General features: G+C 54.1%; 6 protein-coding genes across 6 annotated transcripts; 3 read left to right on the plus strand and 3 right to left on the minus strand.

Moving 5' to 3' along the window:
* Positions 1-799: 799 nt before the first annotated feature.
* On the plus strand, positions 800-2186 carry CPAR01_04902 (uncharacterized protein; the record flags this gene model as incomplete). Its single annotated transcript, XM_060489182.1, has 5 exons — positions 800-875; positions 1027-1059; positions 1142-1303; positions 1363-1664; positions 1734-2186. 5 exons carry the CDS (start codon positions 800-802, stop codon positions 2184-2186), a joined length of 1026 nt encoding a protein of 341 aa, XP_060353388.1.
* Positions 2187-3533: 1347 nt separating this feature from the next.
* CPAR01_04903 (topoisomerase IV) lies at positions 3534-8927 on the minus strand (the record flags this gene model as incomplete). Its single annotated transcript, XM_060489183.1, has 2 exons — positions 3534-5216; positions 5271-8927. The coding sequence occupies 2 exons, from the start codon at positions 8925-8927 to the stop codon at positions 3534-3536; spliced, it is 5340 nt and encodes a 1779-aa protein (XP_060353389.1).
* A 1451-nt stretch (positions 8928-10378) lies between these two features.
* Positions 10379-11023, minus strand: CPAR01_04904 (carbonate dehydratase; the record flags this gene model as incomplete). The annotated part of the gene is made up of 3 exons (XM_060489184.1): positions 10379-10559; positions 10614-10765; positions 10844-11023. 3 exons carry the CDS (start codon positions 11021-11023, stop codon positions 10379-10381), a joined length of 513 nt encoding a protein of 170 aa, XP_060353390.1.
* Positions 11024-11842: 819 nt separating this feature from the next.
* Positions 11843-12474, minus strand: CPAR01_04905 (acetyltransferase; the record flags this gene model as incomplete). Its single annotated transcript, XM_060489185.1, has 2 exons — positions 11843-11995; positions 12058-12474. The coding sequence occupies 2 exons, from the start codon at positions 12472-12474 to the stop codon at positions 11843-11845; spliced, it is 570 nt and encodes a 189-aa protein (XP_060353391.1).
* An 888-nt stretch (positions 12475-13362) lies between these two features.
* Positions 13363-13632, plus strand: CPAR01_04906 (uncharacterized protein; the record flags this gene model as incomplete). The annotated part of the gene is made up of 1 exon (XM_060489186.1): positions 13363-13632. One exon carries the CDS (start codon positions 13363-13365, stop codon positions 13630-13632), a length of 270 nt encoding a protein of 89 aa, XP_060353392.1.
* A 909-nt stretch (positions 13633-14541) lies between these two features.
* Positions 14542-17690, plus strand: CPAR01_04907 (uncharacterized protein; the record flags this gene model as incomplete). Its single annotated transcript, XM_060489187.1, has 10 exons — positions 14542-14758; positions 14830-15003; positions 15065-15075; positions 15124-15424; positions 15473-15496; positions 15549-15668; positions 15718-15817; positions 15875-16156; positions 16212-16314; positions 16377-17690. The coding sequence occupies 10 exons, from the start codon at positions 14542-14544 to the stop codon at positions 17688-17690; spliced, it is 2646 nt and encodes an 881-aa protein (XP_060353393.1).
* Positions 17691-17910: the final 220 nt, after the last annotated feature.

Below are 17910 nucleotides of genomic sequence, written 5' to 3' on the forward strand. Positions count from 1 at the left end.
AGTTTCCCATTGCTCCTTCTCGGGTCATTTCTTACGCAGTACCTTAGTCCTGCCGCTGTTGCTTTGCTTCTTGAGGTATTCTTTGCTCCCGCTGGCTGGCCCGCCGCCGCCCTGGGCTTGTCCTGGCAAGCCTGGCCTGCCCGGCGTTGGCACGGACGCTCCCAGTGGGCTCTGCGGTGCTCCTTTCTTCTTGATCTTCATTTACATCACTGCCACCCAGCAGCAGCACCACCACCAGCAGAAGAAGCAGTAGCAGCACTGCCAATATTCGTACCTTACCTTCCTACCAACCGAGCCACCTCTCTCTCACACACAAAGTCTTTTTTTTCCCTCCCCCCCCCGTCCTTGCCCGTGCTTTTTTCCCTGACCTTCCACCTCCTGCTGCCGGTCTTGCACCCACCTGGACCTTACCCACCCACACAATCACAAACACACGCCCTCACCTTTCCGGTTTACACCTCTGCCTGAGCTTCCAGACCTACCTTACCTACAGGCTACACACATCATTGCAACAAAAACACCTGGCCTTCCTCTCTTCTCCTCCTACCTACCTACAAACCTTCTTCTACATCTCAAGAACTTCTCAATACCCCAAAGCTTCTGCCACTTGCTTCTTACCAAAGCTACTCTCTTCCATCCCACCCAAGCTTCGATTTCTTGAAACGCAAACAAGGTAGCTTTCTAGCAACTCCACCATCACACGACACCTTCCATCCGCAACTGCCCGACCGCAGTATTTCCTCTCCTAAACAACAACACCACACATACATCGCCAGAATCCTCGTTGCGATCACACACAATGTCTGACTTCCCGGACGCCCCTACCACGGCTCCTTCTGCCAACGGTACTTCCTACATCCAGGCTACCAAGGAGAGTAAGGTACGTTATCGCTGTCCCTCGAGATCCCGCCATTCCCGCTCCAGATCTCCCCCCTCATGCGAACATCCGGCTAACTTGTGCGAATAGTGTTTCAAGCTTCAATCCCCATCGCCAGCGACCATGATAAGCTAACAGTTCCCTTCCAGACGCTGCCGCTGCCTACCAGCAGGTCGCTTCCGGTACGTTTTATTTCCCCACGTCTCCCTCCCATGACGTCTTTGTGGCGCATCGTCAAATACTGACCAGAATCCTCCCTTTCAGGCCCCGTTGCCCAGAGTGTCAAGGACCAGTCCGCAAAGACCTCAAATGAGTTCGGCAACCTTGCTGCCTCTCGCAAGACGCCCGCCAACCCCGCTGCCACCGGCCAGCCCTTGACTCACTACCACTCCTTCTTCTTCGAGCTTATCTCGTGGAACAACCCTCGTACGTGATAGCTCGGACTCCTTCCGGCCCCCGACCCCGACTGACAAACCACCCCACAGGTGCCTCGGCCATTGCCTACTCCTCCATCGTTGCCCTCATCTTCGCTGCTCGTTACCTCGATGTTCTGCGATACAGCTTGAAGCTCACCTGGATGGTGCTCGGCACCACCGTCCTTGCCGAAGTCGCCGGCAAGCTCGTCCTCAACAACGGCCTTGCTACCCAGCTCCGCCCCAGACGCTACCACGTCATTCCTAGAGAGACGCTCGATGCCGCCATAGGAGACGTTCACGAGCTGATCAACTTCTTCGTGATTGAGGCTCAGCGCATCGTCTTCGCCGAGAACATTGGTGCTTCTGCTGCTGTAAGCTGCTCGCGTGACAATCTCCACAATTCTTGACATCATGGTGACTGACGCAATTTCTTACCACAGGCCTTCATCGGTTCCTTCATTGCCTACTACCTGGTCAAGATTGTTCCCTTCTGGGGCCTTTCTCTGATTGCCACCACTGCGCTCTTCATGGTCCCTCTTCTCTACACCTCCAACCAGGAGCTCATCGACGCCCAGCTCAACCGCGCCGGTGAGGTGATCAACCAGCAGACCAACCAGTTCCGCACTGTCGCCAGCAAGCACACCGCTGAGGCCACCAACATCACCAAGCAGTACATGGGAGATTACACCGCCAAGGCCCAGCAGCTGCTCGGCCGCCGCTCTGCTTCCCCCGAGGCTGTTTCCAAGCCCGCCCGTGTTCCTTCCGCAGACACCGCCATCCCCTCTGTGGAGGAGAAGGACTTCCCTTCCGCTCCCAAGGCCGATTTTGAGAGCACCACCACGGAGCCCGTTGTCCCGGGTGCCGCGGAGAAGACCCCTATGGTCGCCTCCTAAACATCTCATTCGTTTGGTTTTCTGAGTGTATACAGGCCGGCAAGCATTCGCGATTTTCGCGTTATGCCACCGGCTTGACGACAACGGAATGACTCACGAAGAACATGAATGGGATCATGCACACCACTTTTTCTCTCTCTCTCACTGCGACTTTATCGGCGTGGTAAGGTTTGCGGGCCGGTTCTCTGGAGTTTAGTTGCACATAGTAAGCAACAAAAGGATAATATCACAAGAGTGTCTCCAAGCGGAGGCAAGGGTCGTTGAACGGATTATCGTGTACGCATGTAGTGTATTGGCTTGTAGTTCTCTCTTCATGGCACACGGCTTTGGCGAACGGGGGATCATCAGATTGTCTAGGGGACGCAAAGAAACATGTTACTTCTATACTGGTTCATACTTTGGTGATTACTGCATGCCAAATCTCGGTTGGCAGTGTTTTCCTGAAGTTGTTCGTACTGGACGCGCCTTAGGAGCATGTGATATCGGTGTATCACAGCTGACTCGCAGTCTAGACACATCAACCTACTCGACAGCACAACCCCGCGTGCTCGGGAAGCCACTACATCAACAAAACGTTCGTAGCACGTAAGCTGGCGATCGTAGGAAGGTAAAGATGATTTTGACTAATGCCGTTTCTCCCTCCATCTAAGAGCGTACCTGATCAACCACGAAAACCCAGTCAGATGATTGATCAAAACCCACTCGTTCACTATATCAAGTCTTCCTCTCCTCCCTCTCTTCCCCTTTCCTCTCTTTTCTGTCTGCAGATATCATGCTCTTTACCAACGAATAACTGAGGCGGGGTCTGCCATTTGATATAATGGTATCCGTCTCCACCTGTTCTACCTTCGAACGGATCATATATCCCAGGCCAAAGGGAATGTTTCCATGCATCTATTTGTGTAGGGCAACAATCATGGCAACACCCTTGCAAAGCCGGTTCAAAGATGGGGCGAGTTGGATGGCGGTCCCAATCTACACGTCAAGCTGCGGTACATCACTGTGAGAGACACGACATCTAGTTAAGAGACTGAATTTTCGGTTCTCGTTACAGCAAGCAGTATGTAGGTATACCAGAATATAGGCATAGACTCACTGCCGCCGGGGCCTGTCTGCATAGGTATCGAAAGAGAAAAAAAAGGAGCAAGAGATGCTGTTTCCCCCTTGAGTCCTCTGCCAAAAGGAGAAAAAACAATTGTGAGCAATAAAATAGCAAAGTAGAAAGGTTGCAGCAGTAATATCTGTCCTTCCGTGAAACCTCCCGCTGTTAAACCCATTTGCCTAACCTGGCTCAGTATACACAGCACATGTACGCGCTCACGCGTCATTTAACCCCGGGCCTTTCCCCTAATCACTATCATCCATGTCGAACGGGTCCTCGCTCTGGTCGACGTCCATCTCACTGTCATCCTCAATGACGTAGGTGGGCTTCGCCTTCGCCTTGGTCGCAGCCGCGCGCCCAGGTCTGCTTCGAGCAGCGGGACGAGGCGGGGACTCAGGGTCTTCCATGTCAACATCATCATCCTCGTCGTCGCTCACCGCACGCTTCGTCGCCTTCTTAGCAGCATAGGCCTTGGCGGCGGGTGAAAGCGTAGGCGGCTTGGGAGCTGCCTTTGCCTTGGGCTTAGCCTTGGGTGCTGGTGCTGCTTCGGCGTCCTTGGCCTTATTCTTCGCTCCAGCGGGACGACCGCGAGCCTTCTTGGCCACTGCAGCAGCAGGAGCAGCCTTGGAGTCCTTTGCCTTGGAACCCTTGGTGGCAGGAGCACCGTCATCGCTCAAGAAGCTGTCAATGTCGTCGCCCTTGTTGAAGGTCTTATGAGGAGACGACCGAGCCAGCATCTCGTAGTTGGTATCGTCGACACTATCGTCGTCAAAGGTCCTCGAGGCCTTGGTCTTGATCTTGGGCAAGGTGGAGTCACGCCCATTGTCAGGACGGTTCATGGCGAACAAACTAAGTCGGCCCTTCTCAGTCTCTGACTTGGGCGCGCCGATTCCGCGGACCAGAGAACCAATGTCTCCAATGTGGTTTTCCTCCACCTCGGACTCCTCAGATTCATCGTCAATAACGTACTTTGACTTCTTGGTGGTGGTCGCAGCCCTCTGGTTTCTGCCGTTGGCGGCGGGCTTTGCAGGCTTCGGTTCAGGGGACGCGCTCATCTCGGCAGCACTCTGAAAGTCGTCATCTTCGTCAGATTCATCCTCAATGACGTACTTCTTCGTTGCAGCGGCGCGCTTGCTCTTGGGTGCAGGCTCAACCGATGCGGACTTTGATGCGGCCTTGTCGCTGGAGGTCTTCTTGCTGCCAAGGTTTTCAAAGTCGTCATCATCGTCGCTGAGCAACTCTTCCACCTTGGGCGAAGGCTCCTTGGGTGCAGACTTCTTGGGCGCAGGCTTCTTGGCCGCTGCGGACTTCTGGCTCTGCGAAGAGTTATCGTCCTCGACCGCCGACTCCGCCGGAGCAGAGGTGCTCTTGCCAAGGCTAGCAAAATCTTCGTCGTCGTCATCAGTGTCGCTCAGCTGGTAGACGGGCTTCTTCTTGGTGGCGGCGGCTCTGGGGCGGGTCGGCTCAGCCGCGGGCTTGGCAGCATTCTTTCTGCCACCAAGAGCTGCAAAGTCATTGTCCGAGAATGCGTCCGAATCAGCATCCTCCTTCTTTGGCTTCGTCTTGTCCTTCTCGAACATGGCGGCGAACCTGTCAGCAGCCTTCTCGGTGACCTTGGCGGCAGCCTTGGCTTTGGGCCCAGGACGCTTCTTCTCCCCGGGTGCGTAGTCATCGTCCTCCTTCTTCGTCTTCCGACCCTTGCCAGCACCAATCTTCTTAGACACACGCCTACCGAGTCTCCGAATGTTGGTCTGGATTTCAGCGTCCATGGCCATCTGGGTCTCCCACTCGGCCACGAACTCGTCGAGATCCTTTGACCAGAGGTCCTTCTCACTAAGAGCAAGAAGTGCATCGTGCTCGGCCTTCTTGTTCTCAATTTGCTTCTGAAGTCTTTCAAGACGCTCATAAGTCAAGTTCCAAATGGGCATCTAGAGATAATTGTTAGTGACGAGATTTGGTAAGTGAGGTCAGGGGATACTAACAGAAAGCAAGTAGTCGTAGCCGTTCGTCTGCTCGTCGGCCTCCTCCTCTTCACCGTCGTCATTGCCCTCCATGTCTTCGTCGGTCGACTTCTTCTTGACATTCTTGTCCTTGTTTCTGGGGAAAGGCTCGTACTTGCGCTTGGCGAGCTCCTCGACGAGAACCTGCTTCTTCTTCTTCGCAACGACGAGCTTGCCGTCGATGATTTCCCTGATGAAGCGGGCTTGCTCAGAAAGCTTTCTGAAGTCTGAGTGGTAGACACCCAGCCAATGCTTCTTGCGCTGGGCGTACATATCGAGACGATAGTGATAGAACTCCTCCAAGATGTCTTCCACCTTTTCGTACTTGCGAATCTGACCGTTGGTATCAAAGGCGACCAAGTTGGAGGTTGCGACCTGCTTGGAGAGCTTGAAACGCTCCATGAGGCCGTCCTTCATCACGTCCTTGACTTGCTTGTCGTCCATTTGGATAACAAAGTGGACGTTCTTGTGGTCGTTGAATTCCTTGTAGTCCTTGATCCAAACTGGGCCTTTAGTACCGCTGATGACTTCTTCGAGCTTGGCCTTGAAATCATCTGTCCACATGCGGATAGGAAGCTCAGTGATGATGACCTCACCAGTCTTCTCATCAAGCTCGCAAATGCCGTTGAACTTATAGCGATCCTTCTCAGCCTGCTCAGGGGTGCCCTTCCAGCCACGGAACCAAGGCATCATGGTCTGGAACACGCCATCCTCGCCATCCTCACCATCGAGGCGACCCATGCGTCTTTTCAGGTTGTTGACAATGTCAATTGGATGGTAATTGGGGATGGAAGTACTCCAACCAGTACCGATACCGTCAGCACCGTTGCAAAGAATCATGGGAATGATTGGCGCGTAGACCTTGGGCTCAATCCTCTTTCCATCTTCGTACTGGGAGTCCAGGTTGGGCTCGTCGAGGGGAGAGAAGATCTTCCTTGCAAATGGTGACAGTCTCGTGTGAATGTAACGAGGGCTGGCAGCATCTGAACCACCGGCAAGTCGGGAACCGAAGTTTCCGGAGGGCTCTAAGCAGTTGATGTTGTTTGAACCCACAAAGGTCTGGGCGAGTCCAATGATGGTCTGCTGCAGAGACACTTCACCGTGGTGGTAGGAAGTCTGCTCAGAAATGTAACCGGCCAATTCAACGACCTTCTGATCTTTGACCAAGTTCCTCTTGAAACAGGCGTACATGACTTTACGTTGACCGGGCTTCAATCCGTCCAGAACAGAAGGAATGGAACGCATGTTATCAGCCATGGAGAAGAGGATGAGTTCCTTGTTGACAAAGTCGGTGTACGAGATGGTCTTGGTAGACTGGTCGAGGAAAGTACCGGGCACAAAGCTTCCGAGCCACTCTTTTCTGGCGTCCGCCTTCTTCTTGGAGAAGGCAAGGTCGAAAAGGTCGGCCTCCTCAGTCTTCATCGTGTCGAACTCCTTCAGATGGTCATCAAGGTTGGTAAAGTAGACTTGGGCGTCTTCGTTTGAACTGGTACCCAGACCCTTGAAGTACTTGTAGTGCCACCTGGAAAGATCGTTCCTGTTGTTATCCTTCCACTCCTCGTATTGAGGTTGAGTGAAGAATGACTTGAGGCGTTGGGGTTTCTTCGGATTGGGTCCCTGCCAGACCTTGACGATAGGAGTAATAAACTCCCGGAAGAAGTCGGGAATCTGCAGCAAGGATGGGTACTGGACTTGCAAGAAGTTGATGAGAAGACCCTTGATATGAGAACCGTCGTGGTCCTGATCGGCCATGATCATCAGGTGACCATATCGCAGACTCTTGGTGTCGGTGTATGTCTGCTTGTGCTTGAGACCCATGAACTGCTTGATGTTCTGGATTTCGGCGTTCTTCGTAATCTGGTCGATGGACGCATCTCGCACGTTGAGCATCTTACCACGAAGGGGGAAGACTCCGATGCGATCGGGATCCAGGATCGCACGACCGGCGACAGCCAAACTCTTGGCAGAGTCACCTTCCGTGAGAATGAGTGTACATTCATGGCCGTGGCGAGTGCCAGCCAAGTTAGCATCAACTAGTTTCGCGTTGCTGATGCGGGATCGCTTGTTTCCGTCGCTCTTGGCCATCATCTTGTCCGCCTTCTTCTCGGCAAAGTCGATGATGTTTTGAATGGCGTCTGATTTGGCGATCTTCTTTAGGAATTCCTCAGTGAGCGGACACTTGCTACCAAACTGGCTGACCTTGGTGGTCATTTGTTCCTTTGTTTGGGAAGTGAAGGCTGGGTTGTTGACAAGACAGTTCACAAAGATAAAGATGTGATTGCGGATATGGTTCTGCTTGAGGGCGTGGCCCTTCTTCTTCTTGTCGAGAGTTTTGAGCAAGGAGCCGGTGATTTGGTCGGCAACATAGTTGACGTGTGTACCACCTGACGTTGTGGCAATGGAGTTGACGAACGAGACTTGCTGGAAGGAGCCGTCAGATACGGTGAAAGCAATCTCCCATCGAGGGTGCGCATCGGTCTTGTCAACCTCGACAACGACCTTGGGCTCGACGCCCTCCTCTGCGCCACGTTCCTTGGAGATGGCCTTGGCATACATCTCACAGTAGCCCTTGAACGCGAGCTTGATGTGGGTGCCGTTCAAGTACACCTTGATACCGCGAACAGTACCCGCCATGTCGTAGACGCGACGGTTGATGAGAGCCTCCAGATCATCGTCGATACCTGTCATGCTAAAGCGCTTGAAGTCAGGCTTGAAGGTGACGCGGACAAAGTCGCTAGTCTTGCTGCTGGAAATCTTCGCCTTGCCACACTTGCTCATGTTGTCGGTCCAGACCTGCTTGTATCTCTTTCCGTTGTTGGAGTCCTGGCACTCAAGAGTGAACTGCTCACTGAAGACGTTACACAGCTTGGCTCCGTAACCGTTGCGACCACCGACCGTCTTCTTCTCGTCGTCGTCGTAGTTGGAACCAGTCAAGAGGTGACCGAAGATCATCTCGGGGATATAGATCTTTTCCTTGCCGTGAATCTCGACGGGAATGCCTTTGCCGTTGTTCTCAACGGAGATCTCGCCTGCCTCGCGATCAACGGTAATCTTCATGGTAGTCATGGTGGCATCGCGCTGCTTGTTGTCGGCGGCGTTGACAAGGATTTCGTCAAAAATCTTGTATAGACCAGGGACGAATGTGACTTTGCGGTACTCCATGAGCTTCGTCTCCTTGTTGAAAACCCACATGGGTTGTTCAGTGGGCTCGACGGAACCAATGTAGGTATCGGGACGCTTGATGATGTGCTCCAGCTGGGTGAGCTTCTGGTAGGTATCGGTGGCATTCTTCTTGGTCTTTGGCGCGGCAGGCTCCTCGTCGTCGATCATTACGCTGTCGTTCTCGATCTCTGAGAGGGGATTTCCACTGGACTTCTTCGCAGCGGGGGCTTTCTTAAGCTTCTTGGCGCTAGGCGGGGTGTTAGAGAAAGTTGAGGCGCCATCTTCGTCGTCGCTCTCGGGTTTCGCGCGCTTCTTGGGTACAGCTTTCGTCTTCAGTGTAGTCTGCGTCAGCTTCTTCGCTGGCGCTTTCTTGACCGCAGCTGCCTTTGCCTTGGGCTTCTGTGACGGGTCAGTACTGGGTCGCGTGATGATCCGAGGAGCAGTTGGCAACTGGCTGGGTCGCTGTAGGATCGGCATCTTGCCGGGAGGGCAGAGGAGGTGCGGTGGTCAGGAGGTAGCAAGGTGCCAGAAATTTGACCGCTGGTAGGGGTTTGGAATGCGAAGAGCTCGCGCAAGTAGACGGAGGGCAGTCGTGAAGAATATTCTCGCGGCTATGAATTGCCCTCCTGAAAGGTTTGCGACAAACGAGAGTCTGTCAATGTGGAGGGCAGGCAGAGCGGGCGCGGCGCACCGCCAGATCTGGGTACAGCCCATGATGAGGCAGGCGCGACGACTGCTCTTTCCCCGGATTGCGATGAGGGGCACGAGGGTGAAAGTGAAGGGTCCCGGCAGAGACAGGAATACTCTGCAGACAGAAAAAAGGAAGCAAACATACTGCAGGCGCAAAGTCGGACTCCTCTCCCATACTAAACACGGACGCTTCGTCGGACGACATCTTGTACAATATACGCTCCCCGAGGCGCGGGGAGGAACACGAGAAATTTCGGAACGCGGTAGTAGTCGGTACACGTGGTGATGGAGGAAACGGTCGAGGAATCGCTCGGCGACACAAGGACGAGGAGGGTACGACAAGATTTGATCCGAAACGGCTAGCTGGGCGGACCAGGCGCGCAATTGGCACGAAAGTTGATAAGAAAAAAGAGAGGGAGGAGGGGAGCGAGTGTGCCAGCTCGAGCAGGGTCTTTTTACATTGAAAGGAGGGTATGGTGAAGGGAGTTTGTGTGTTGCGATCTTGTCGGGACTAGATTGGGCGACGGGATGATTTTCCTTGTTGTTGGTAGCAACCCTTTTTGGGATGTTGATGTTTGGCACCTGGGCAAGTAAACAAATTGGGAACCTAACGGGTGAAGGAAAATGGAGTCGCGACACCTCCTTGCTCTTTCTGACTGGACCGCGTCGGGGCCCTTGGCGCCTTTCCCCCTTTGTTTACTGCCTCAGGCCCTCCTACTTGCTGTGCGGCCACTACCACCTCCCGTCCTACGGCGTGGCGCCAGAGTACCGGCGCGAGCGGGGGAAAAGCACGTACCTTACCTCCCGGCACCTGCCAGCTGCACGCTCTGCCTCTGCCCCGCCGCCTGTCCAATTGAGGTGTCGCGGTGGCACTACGTAGTAGATTTACGCACAAGACCAGACCAGCGGGAGCTGCCAGCCAGACCCACAACCTTAGGCCCAAGACACAACCCGTCAACTTTCACTCACCACCTTCTTATATACTACCTACCTAAAGTACCTTACGGTCATTAAGCATTGATATAGCATCAATAGCAGGAAGAACCAGAATGTCATTTCTGGCATAAGTTGACCGAATCCGAAATAAATAATCATATCGCCGTATCATCTCTTCACTCACACTCCCATTCATATCTCAAAATGACATTCAAGTACTCCCTGAGGCACCAACACAATCAAACGCCTCTCTACACCTTCCAGCCCACCAAAATACCTAGTAAACTGACAGCCCGCAACCCTCAAACAACACGCCTCGTCCTCCCCGTCTCAACCTCATAAACCCATCCGCTCAGAGTAACACTCTCCGGCACCAACTTGGACGCCTTGATAAACTCAATATCCTTCTTGACAGCCGCATCCAGCTCCGGGAAGGGGAGGAAGTCTGGGATACGGCGCGCCGCCTCCGAGGAAGCCTCGGCACTGACCAAAGCACGTTAATGCAATAAAAGAGATGATGTGAACATGGCAACTCACCCAAGATTCTTCTCAACGAGACCAAACGCATCTTCGTTCTTGAAAGTCAACATGCCGCAGCCCGTATGCTTGACCAGGACAATCTCGTGCGTGCCGAGGAGCTGCTGCGAGATGACGATGCTGCGGATCGCGTCTACGGCTGAAGCGCCGGCCTAGGATTTTCCATCTCATAGTGAGCCAAGGCGGATCTAGCGTGAATGCTTGCTTTTCGTGAGGTATATATAGCTTACATTGCGAATGACGTGCGCATCGCCCAGCTCGATACCAAAAGCCCGCGCCGGATCGATCCTGGCATCCATGCACGTCAGGACGAGGTACTTTTTCGCCGGCGGGAGGGCGAGGTGGCCCTTGTCAAAGGTCGACGAGTAGGTTTCCGAGGCGGCCTCGACATTCTTTTGAATTGCGGACATGTTGAATGAAGTGTGAGGTGGTTCCTGTTTAAGACTTCCTGTGAATTATGATATGTGGGACGTTGAGTTTTGTCTTGATTCTACCCGAGTAGATATGGTATATAAGTTGTTTGACAAGGGCTGTCTCGGGATTGTAAGAGATGGGAGATCCCCTGGCCTTTACATATTCCCCTCTTTCTCTCATTCTGCCACGAGCCTAACTTGCAGTTCTCCAAGTGCCGCGCCTGTGATCACTGATAACCACTGAAATCCTGTGATATCTGAATGTGGGTATATGGCGTGCTTTCCGGCCTCTGTGCACACCGAGACGTTCAACCAACGAGCTTCGCCGTCTCACGCATCCAAGAGCAATAGTTCGGTCCCGGCTGGGAAAGGTGAGTGTGCCCAGATACCCCGATTCCAAGGTGGGGTTCGATCACGGCACCGATCGACAGTATTGGTAAGCCGTCACCTCTGTCACCGATCTGGTTGCCAAGCCTTCGCCCACGCAACCCTGCCTCCACGACGTTCTCGATACGCAGTCGTTGAAGTGCAAAAAAGGTCAATGTCGGCATTGTATCATCCCGAAGAGCCGTCGCCGAGCCGCTCCGACTGGCCCCGCAACGCTTTATTCGCACGCCGGGTCACCTCGAAACAGCGGTGTCGGGATCTCGAGAAGGTGGGTCATGCGTACCGGAATCTCACTTGATTCTGCAAATCCCGTCCTCGTCCGCACGGGAATCAATAGATGACGTGGGTCGCCTCCGTCTTTGTAATAAACTATCTAGAACAGACCATCAAACCCCTCAACGCCGTGGAATCTCTGGAAATGGAAACTCCCTACGTCGAGAGCTGCTTGTAGAAGAAAACCTGATCCTTCAACTGTCGTGGAACGGCCGGACTGATGCCGTAGTTTGGAATTCTGCCGACCTCGACGTATCCGAATTTTCTCCAGACATCCTCTGCCGGGCTACCCACCTCGGTATCAAGCATCTAAGCATATCCCGTCAGCGTTTTCCTCAAGGACTATAGTTCAATGTCTCGAAGTTCCTTACCAACAGCGTTCGCCCCCTCCTGAAAGCCTCACCCTCTAGAGCACTCATCAACATCCTGGCGCCACCACGCCGGCGGAATTTGGGGCTGATGAGAAGCTTCTCGACGAAGCCGCGGAACGGGCCCGTCTCGGAGTAGGGCATGGAGAGCATTACGACGCCCATGAGCTCGGTGCCCTTGAACTTGCTGCCCGGGTCGGATTCGTCGAGGAGGATCAACATCATGCGGGTGCCTGCAGTCACTTCTGCTATGCGCTCCTTCCACCATCCTAAAAGCTTCTCGTGTGACAGAGGGGGCAAGAAGGTCGCGAGAGTCCGGTCTGAGCTGATGCAGCCGGCATGTAGTGCTGCCAAGTAGGGGATCAAGTGGGTGTGGTCCGCGGGTGAGAAGATATACGGTGTCCCCGAGCTTGAGGACATCTTGAAGGCCCCCTTGCCTCGTGCGTGCGCAGGTAGCGTGCTCTTTTGCCGTCTCAATAAAGTATCGTCTGTTAGAAATACGATAGGGGCCGTAAATTGGGCCAAATGGCTCAGAAACTGCGCAGCCAAGCCAGACCAGAGCAGAACAAAGTAAGAGCTAGTAGAGATCGACAACGCAGGAACAGCGCAAATTCAGCCTCTGACCCTGTCCTGCTACTGAGGTCTAGATGGTGGTTAGATGCACGCAATTGAGACCGGTCACACAGTATCTTTCAAGTCAGTTAGTTAGGGTAACTTGGTGTCTGTCTCGTGTTGGCGCAGCGAGGTCGCGTGTCTGTTGTAATACTGGATGAGGGGAAATTTGTCAAAAAAGCTCACCTCAGCTTTAAGAGACTCAGCACGAGACGTGAGCAAGCGTGAGGTGGTCAGATTGCTCAAGAGAGCTGTCCGTATGGGTCAATGGGTCAATTGATATGGACAAGGTTCGCCAAAAGTGTCAGGAAACGGGAAACAAGTAGGGAAATGGGCACTCGAGAGACGTTGAGGTTATGAGGACAACGGGGAAGAATTGGTGACAAGAGTCAACTCGTGCAGGTAGGTTCTTTTTTTTTCGATGGTTCCTGCCAAATCCAATTGGGTCCAGCCTAGGTGTCTTTAAGGTGGGATTAGCGGCTTGGTGGCCCAAGCCCAGAGGCAGAGGAAGCCGCTACGAGGGAATTCCCGGCGCAAGGCACCGGGGCCTAGAGGAGCCGGCAGAGAAACAGCCCCCCGCATAGAGTGGAAGGACGCGATGGATTGTGACATTTCAGCCAAGTAAGCACCTGCAACAATTCACCTTGGCAGCGCCAATCTATAAAGCAGAACCGATTTCGTCGGCCCTACGGATACATGCCTGAAAGGCCATTAGCAGCCGCAATGACTTTCAGGTTTCTGTATGTAGGATCCCTTTGCTTCCACATATGTTCGCTTCCGTTAGCCGTGTCTCATTCATCAACGCTCAACATGCCTACGTATTCAACCCGCTTCTTAAGCCGGACTCGGCCCTACGATGTGGTTTGTCTCCGGAAACGCACGGCACGTGTCCGAGTCGGAGTGCTTGGCCCAGCTGCCGTTCGACCCCTGGATGATCTGTCTTGGAAGTGGAGCAAACAAGCTTAAAGCTGATGCTGAAGATAAGATGCCAATTCCATCTATATGCAGCATGCGTCGTAGTATTGTCGGGTTTGCTATAGTTGTATAGCAGTAGCAGCACACATTGACTTATGTCAGGTAAGGTGAGTGCACCGATCTGCTCACTTGACCATGTTTGCTCCATGGCCCGTATTCGTTCTAGACTGCCCCTCCAACGTCAGTATTTCCATGGGATCAAACTTGCTTTCTTTGCATTGAACATTCTATTCAGCTTTCGGACGGACAAATCACAGCTGCCCACCAAAACCCTTGAACCCCCCCCCCCCCCACGACATGAGCCTTTGATAGGCTGCACAACCAACTCGCGGTACCTTGCTGTCAGGTACCTCATTGCCTTTACATAAGGTAGCTAAGATAGGTAGGAAGAAGAGACTCCCGTCCTATCTAAGATACCTACACAAGAAGGTAAGGCGTTGCAGGTCCATAGGTGCAAGCATTGAAGGCCACCCACTCACGGGAGTTCGGACACACGGACCATCCGCTGGTGTCGTCTCACCTTCAGCTGCCTTCACCGCATCTACCTGGGTCTAGAGGTCCTGAGGTGCATGGTCCCATCTGCAAAGTACCAGGGGACAATAGGTGCTACCCAGGGTATCCGTAGCTATCTCAGCTTGCAGTTGGCTACCTCCCAAACTCCCCTCGCACTCACATGCACCTACCCCTCTGACGTCGCTGTCTAGACCCTGTTTCATCGCCGCCTTTACCTAACACCAACTCCGAGTTCCCCTCCTCCTCCAAAGCTTCCTTCAACGACACTCACCTATCTTAGTTTGAGACTCTTACGACTCCCACATTCTCTTTTCTCATTTTCACCATTGCGTTCACACACTCTCCTATTTCGGCCTCATTTCAGCTCAGAAGCAGCTTCCTGCCGTCATGGATCACATCTTTCGCAAGGTGGAGCGGGGCATCGACGCCCTTTTCGGGGATGAGCGACACGCCCACACTCACTCAGGCCACGAGTGCCATGAGCACCATCCCGCCGGTCACGCCGAGAACAGATTCCAATCCTTTGCGCCGCAAACCACTGGTAATGCCAAGTGGTATGTCGACGGATGTTCATACTTCTGGGCCGTTTCCGAAGCTATCGAACGTAAGCTTGCACCACGATGTTACCAATTCCCCTAAGCATCAACCATCTTTCTCTGACCATGTGAGCTGCAGAGGCCCGAGAGAGCATTTACATCTTGGATTGGTGGCTGAGCCCAGAGCTGTACCTGCGCCGCCCTCCCTCTCAGAATGAGCGCTATCGCATCGACAACCTGCTCAAGGCTGCCGCCGAGAGGGGTGTCAGGATCAACATTATCGTCTACAAGGAGGTTGAAGCCGCCTTGACCCGTGAGTGACCCCGGCCCTGAGCAGTCGTCTGAACGCCACACTAACGACCAACGTCAACTAGTCAAGTCCTCTGTAAGTCAACATCACTTATATCAATATATCAACAATGTGTGCCCATAGAACTCGAGTCATGCTGACACTCTCATCAAGCACACAAGGACCTACCTGGAAAGCCTTCATCCCAACATTGGCGTGTTTCGACACCCTGACCATGTGCCCACCGGATACGACTTCCAAGCTGAGCTCAAGCAGAACTTCGCCAACATGAACGTCAACACCTTCACTCTCTCCAAGGCTTCCGGTGATGCCATCAAGGCCATCTACGGTACCGCTACCGATGGAGTCACCCTATTCTGGGCTCACCACGAGAAGCTCTGCCTGATTGACGGCAAGATTGCCTTCATGGGAGGTCTCGATATGTGTAAGTCATAATGCCAAGCACGCACGCCACTCACTAATAGTATCGTAGGCTTTGGTAGATGGGATACCAACAGTAAGTCGAAAGCATCTTTCAGGTCCCCAGGAGCCGTCTCTAATGGAAATAGGCCATCCCATCGCGGACGCTCACCCCGGCAACCTGGATGCCGTCATCTTCCCTGGTCAAGACTACAACAACGCCCGTGTCTACGATTTTGCTGACGTTGACAACTGGGAGCAAAATAAGCGTAAGCACTAGAATGATATCTGCTCCTGTCTTTGCTAACATCCAACCAGTCGACCGCACCAAAAGCTCTCGTATGGGCTGGTCCGATGTCAGTCTCAGCTTGAGCGGGCCCATTGTGGCTAACCTGGCAGACCACTTCGTTGATAGATGGTCCGTATCAAACTAGTGGTCCCGACGGGTCTAGAGTTGCATACTGACAATAAGTAGGAACTTCATCTATGGCGAGAAGTATGGCAAGAAGAACCCCGGAAAGTACCAGGCTCTCGGAGGAGGTGCTGCCAACGCGGACGCTGGCAGAATCGCCGAGAACGAGACAGATAGCGGCGGTTTCTTCGGCGGAGGTGGCCATACTAGCCACCTCTTTGGCGATCTCTCTGACCGTATCAACCGAGGCATCAGTCGCATGGCAGTCAGTGACGACAACCAAGATGAAGGCCCCCGTAGAATCGACCGTGGTGACCGTGCTGCCAACATTCAGCTCACCCGAAGGTTAGTAATTATGAGCCTCATCCTATTAAATCAAGCTACTGACGGACTATCATAGCTGCACGGAGTGGTCTGCTGGTCACCCAACCGAGCACTCTATTGCGAATGCTTACATGCATGCCATCACCAACGCCCAGCACTACGTCTATATGGAAAACCAGGTAAACCTCACTACCCCCTTTTCCACAACTTCATTCACAAGGCACTCTAACACACGGCAAAGTTCTTCATCACGGCCACCAGCAAGGAACAGCACCCCGTCACCAACAAGATTGGTCGTGCCATTGTCGACCGCATCATCCGCGCCCACCAAAATGGTGAAGACTTCAAGGTGGTCGTCGCCATGCCCGCCGTCCCCGCCTTCGCCGGCGACCTCAAGGCCGACGACGCCCTCGGCACCCGCGCCATCATGGAGTTCCAATACAACTCCATCTCCCGCGGCGGACACTCCATCATCGAGACACTCCGCTCCGAGGGCGGCATCGACGACCCGGGCCGCTACATCCGCTTCTACAACCTCCGCAACTACGACCGCATCAACATCTCCTCCACCATGGCCGACGCCGAAGGCCGCTCCGGCGTCCGCTACGAGGATGCCCGCCGCGAACACGACGACAACGTCGGCGCCGGCTACGGCGAGCAGGGTCAGGGCTACGGCACCCGCGGCGACTCCCAGTACGAGCGCTACCAGGAGGCGGCGTCCCGCGTCTCGGATCAGACCTGGGACACCGTCTCGGCGTGCTACATGGACAGCGGCCGCGACCTGCACTCGGTCCCCTGGCACGGCGAGCCCGAGGCTGAGCTCGACGCCTTCGTCAGCGAGGAGCTCTACATCCACTCCAAGCTCCTCATCGCCGACGACAACCTCGTCATCTGCGGCTCCGCCAACCTCAACGACCGCTCCCAGCTCGGAACCCACGACTCGGAGATAGCCGTCGTCATCGAGGACCCCACGCCCATCGAGTCCGAGATGGCGGGACGCCCCTACACGGCCTCCAAGTTCGCCACCTCCCTCCGCCGCCAAATCTTCCGCAAGCACCTCGGTCTCCTCCCCGACCAGCCCTGCGACCGCCCCAACGACAACTGGACCTCCATCGAGCGCGGGCCCAACACCTACGACTGGGACTCCCCCGCCGACCGCCTCGTCCGCGACCCCATGTCCCGCGAGTTCTGGGACCTCTGGGAGGGCACCGCCCGCACGAACACGGAAGTCTTTACAAAGGTCTTCCACAACGTCCCCAACGACCGCGTCCGCACCTGGAAGGACTACGACGAGTTCTTCTCCAAATACTTCATCATCCCCGGCGCCAAGAAGGAGGACGACAAGCAGAAGGAGGAGGAGGCCAACCGCGGCAAAGTCGAGTACGGCCACGTCGTGCGCGAGGAGTTCCCGGGTGGCGTGCGCGAAGTCAAAGACTGGCTGAACCGCGTGCGTGGCAACATTGTCGAGATGCCGCTCGACTTCCTCGTCGATGTGGACGATATTGCCAAGGAGGGTCTGTCTCTCAACAGCTTCACTGATGAGATTTACACGTAAAAACAGATGGAGGATGGATTCGGTCCGAGGCTCTCCGTTCACAACCAGAAACGCCAAAGAAAAAGTAAGAGAACAAGAAACACAATGTCTTGGAATGTGTTACCGAAACAAACGACACGGTGATTGTCCGTGTATGGGTGGGATTTGGAATTAGAGCTGGGGAGGAAACAAATGAATCATTTCTTCTGGGTGGGATTTCAAAGCAACCTCGTTCAGTCCA

The sequence above is a fragment of the Colletotrichum paranaense genome (assembly GCF_030867605.1).
Source record: "Colletotrichum paranaense strain IMI 384185 chromosome Unknown Scaffold_3.1, whole genome shotgun sequence".
In the NCBI taxonomy this organism is placed as follows: Eukaryota; Fungi; Ascomycota; class Sordariomycetes; order Glomerellales; family Glomerellaceae; genus Colletotrichum; species Colletotrichum paranaense.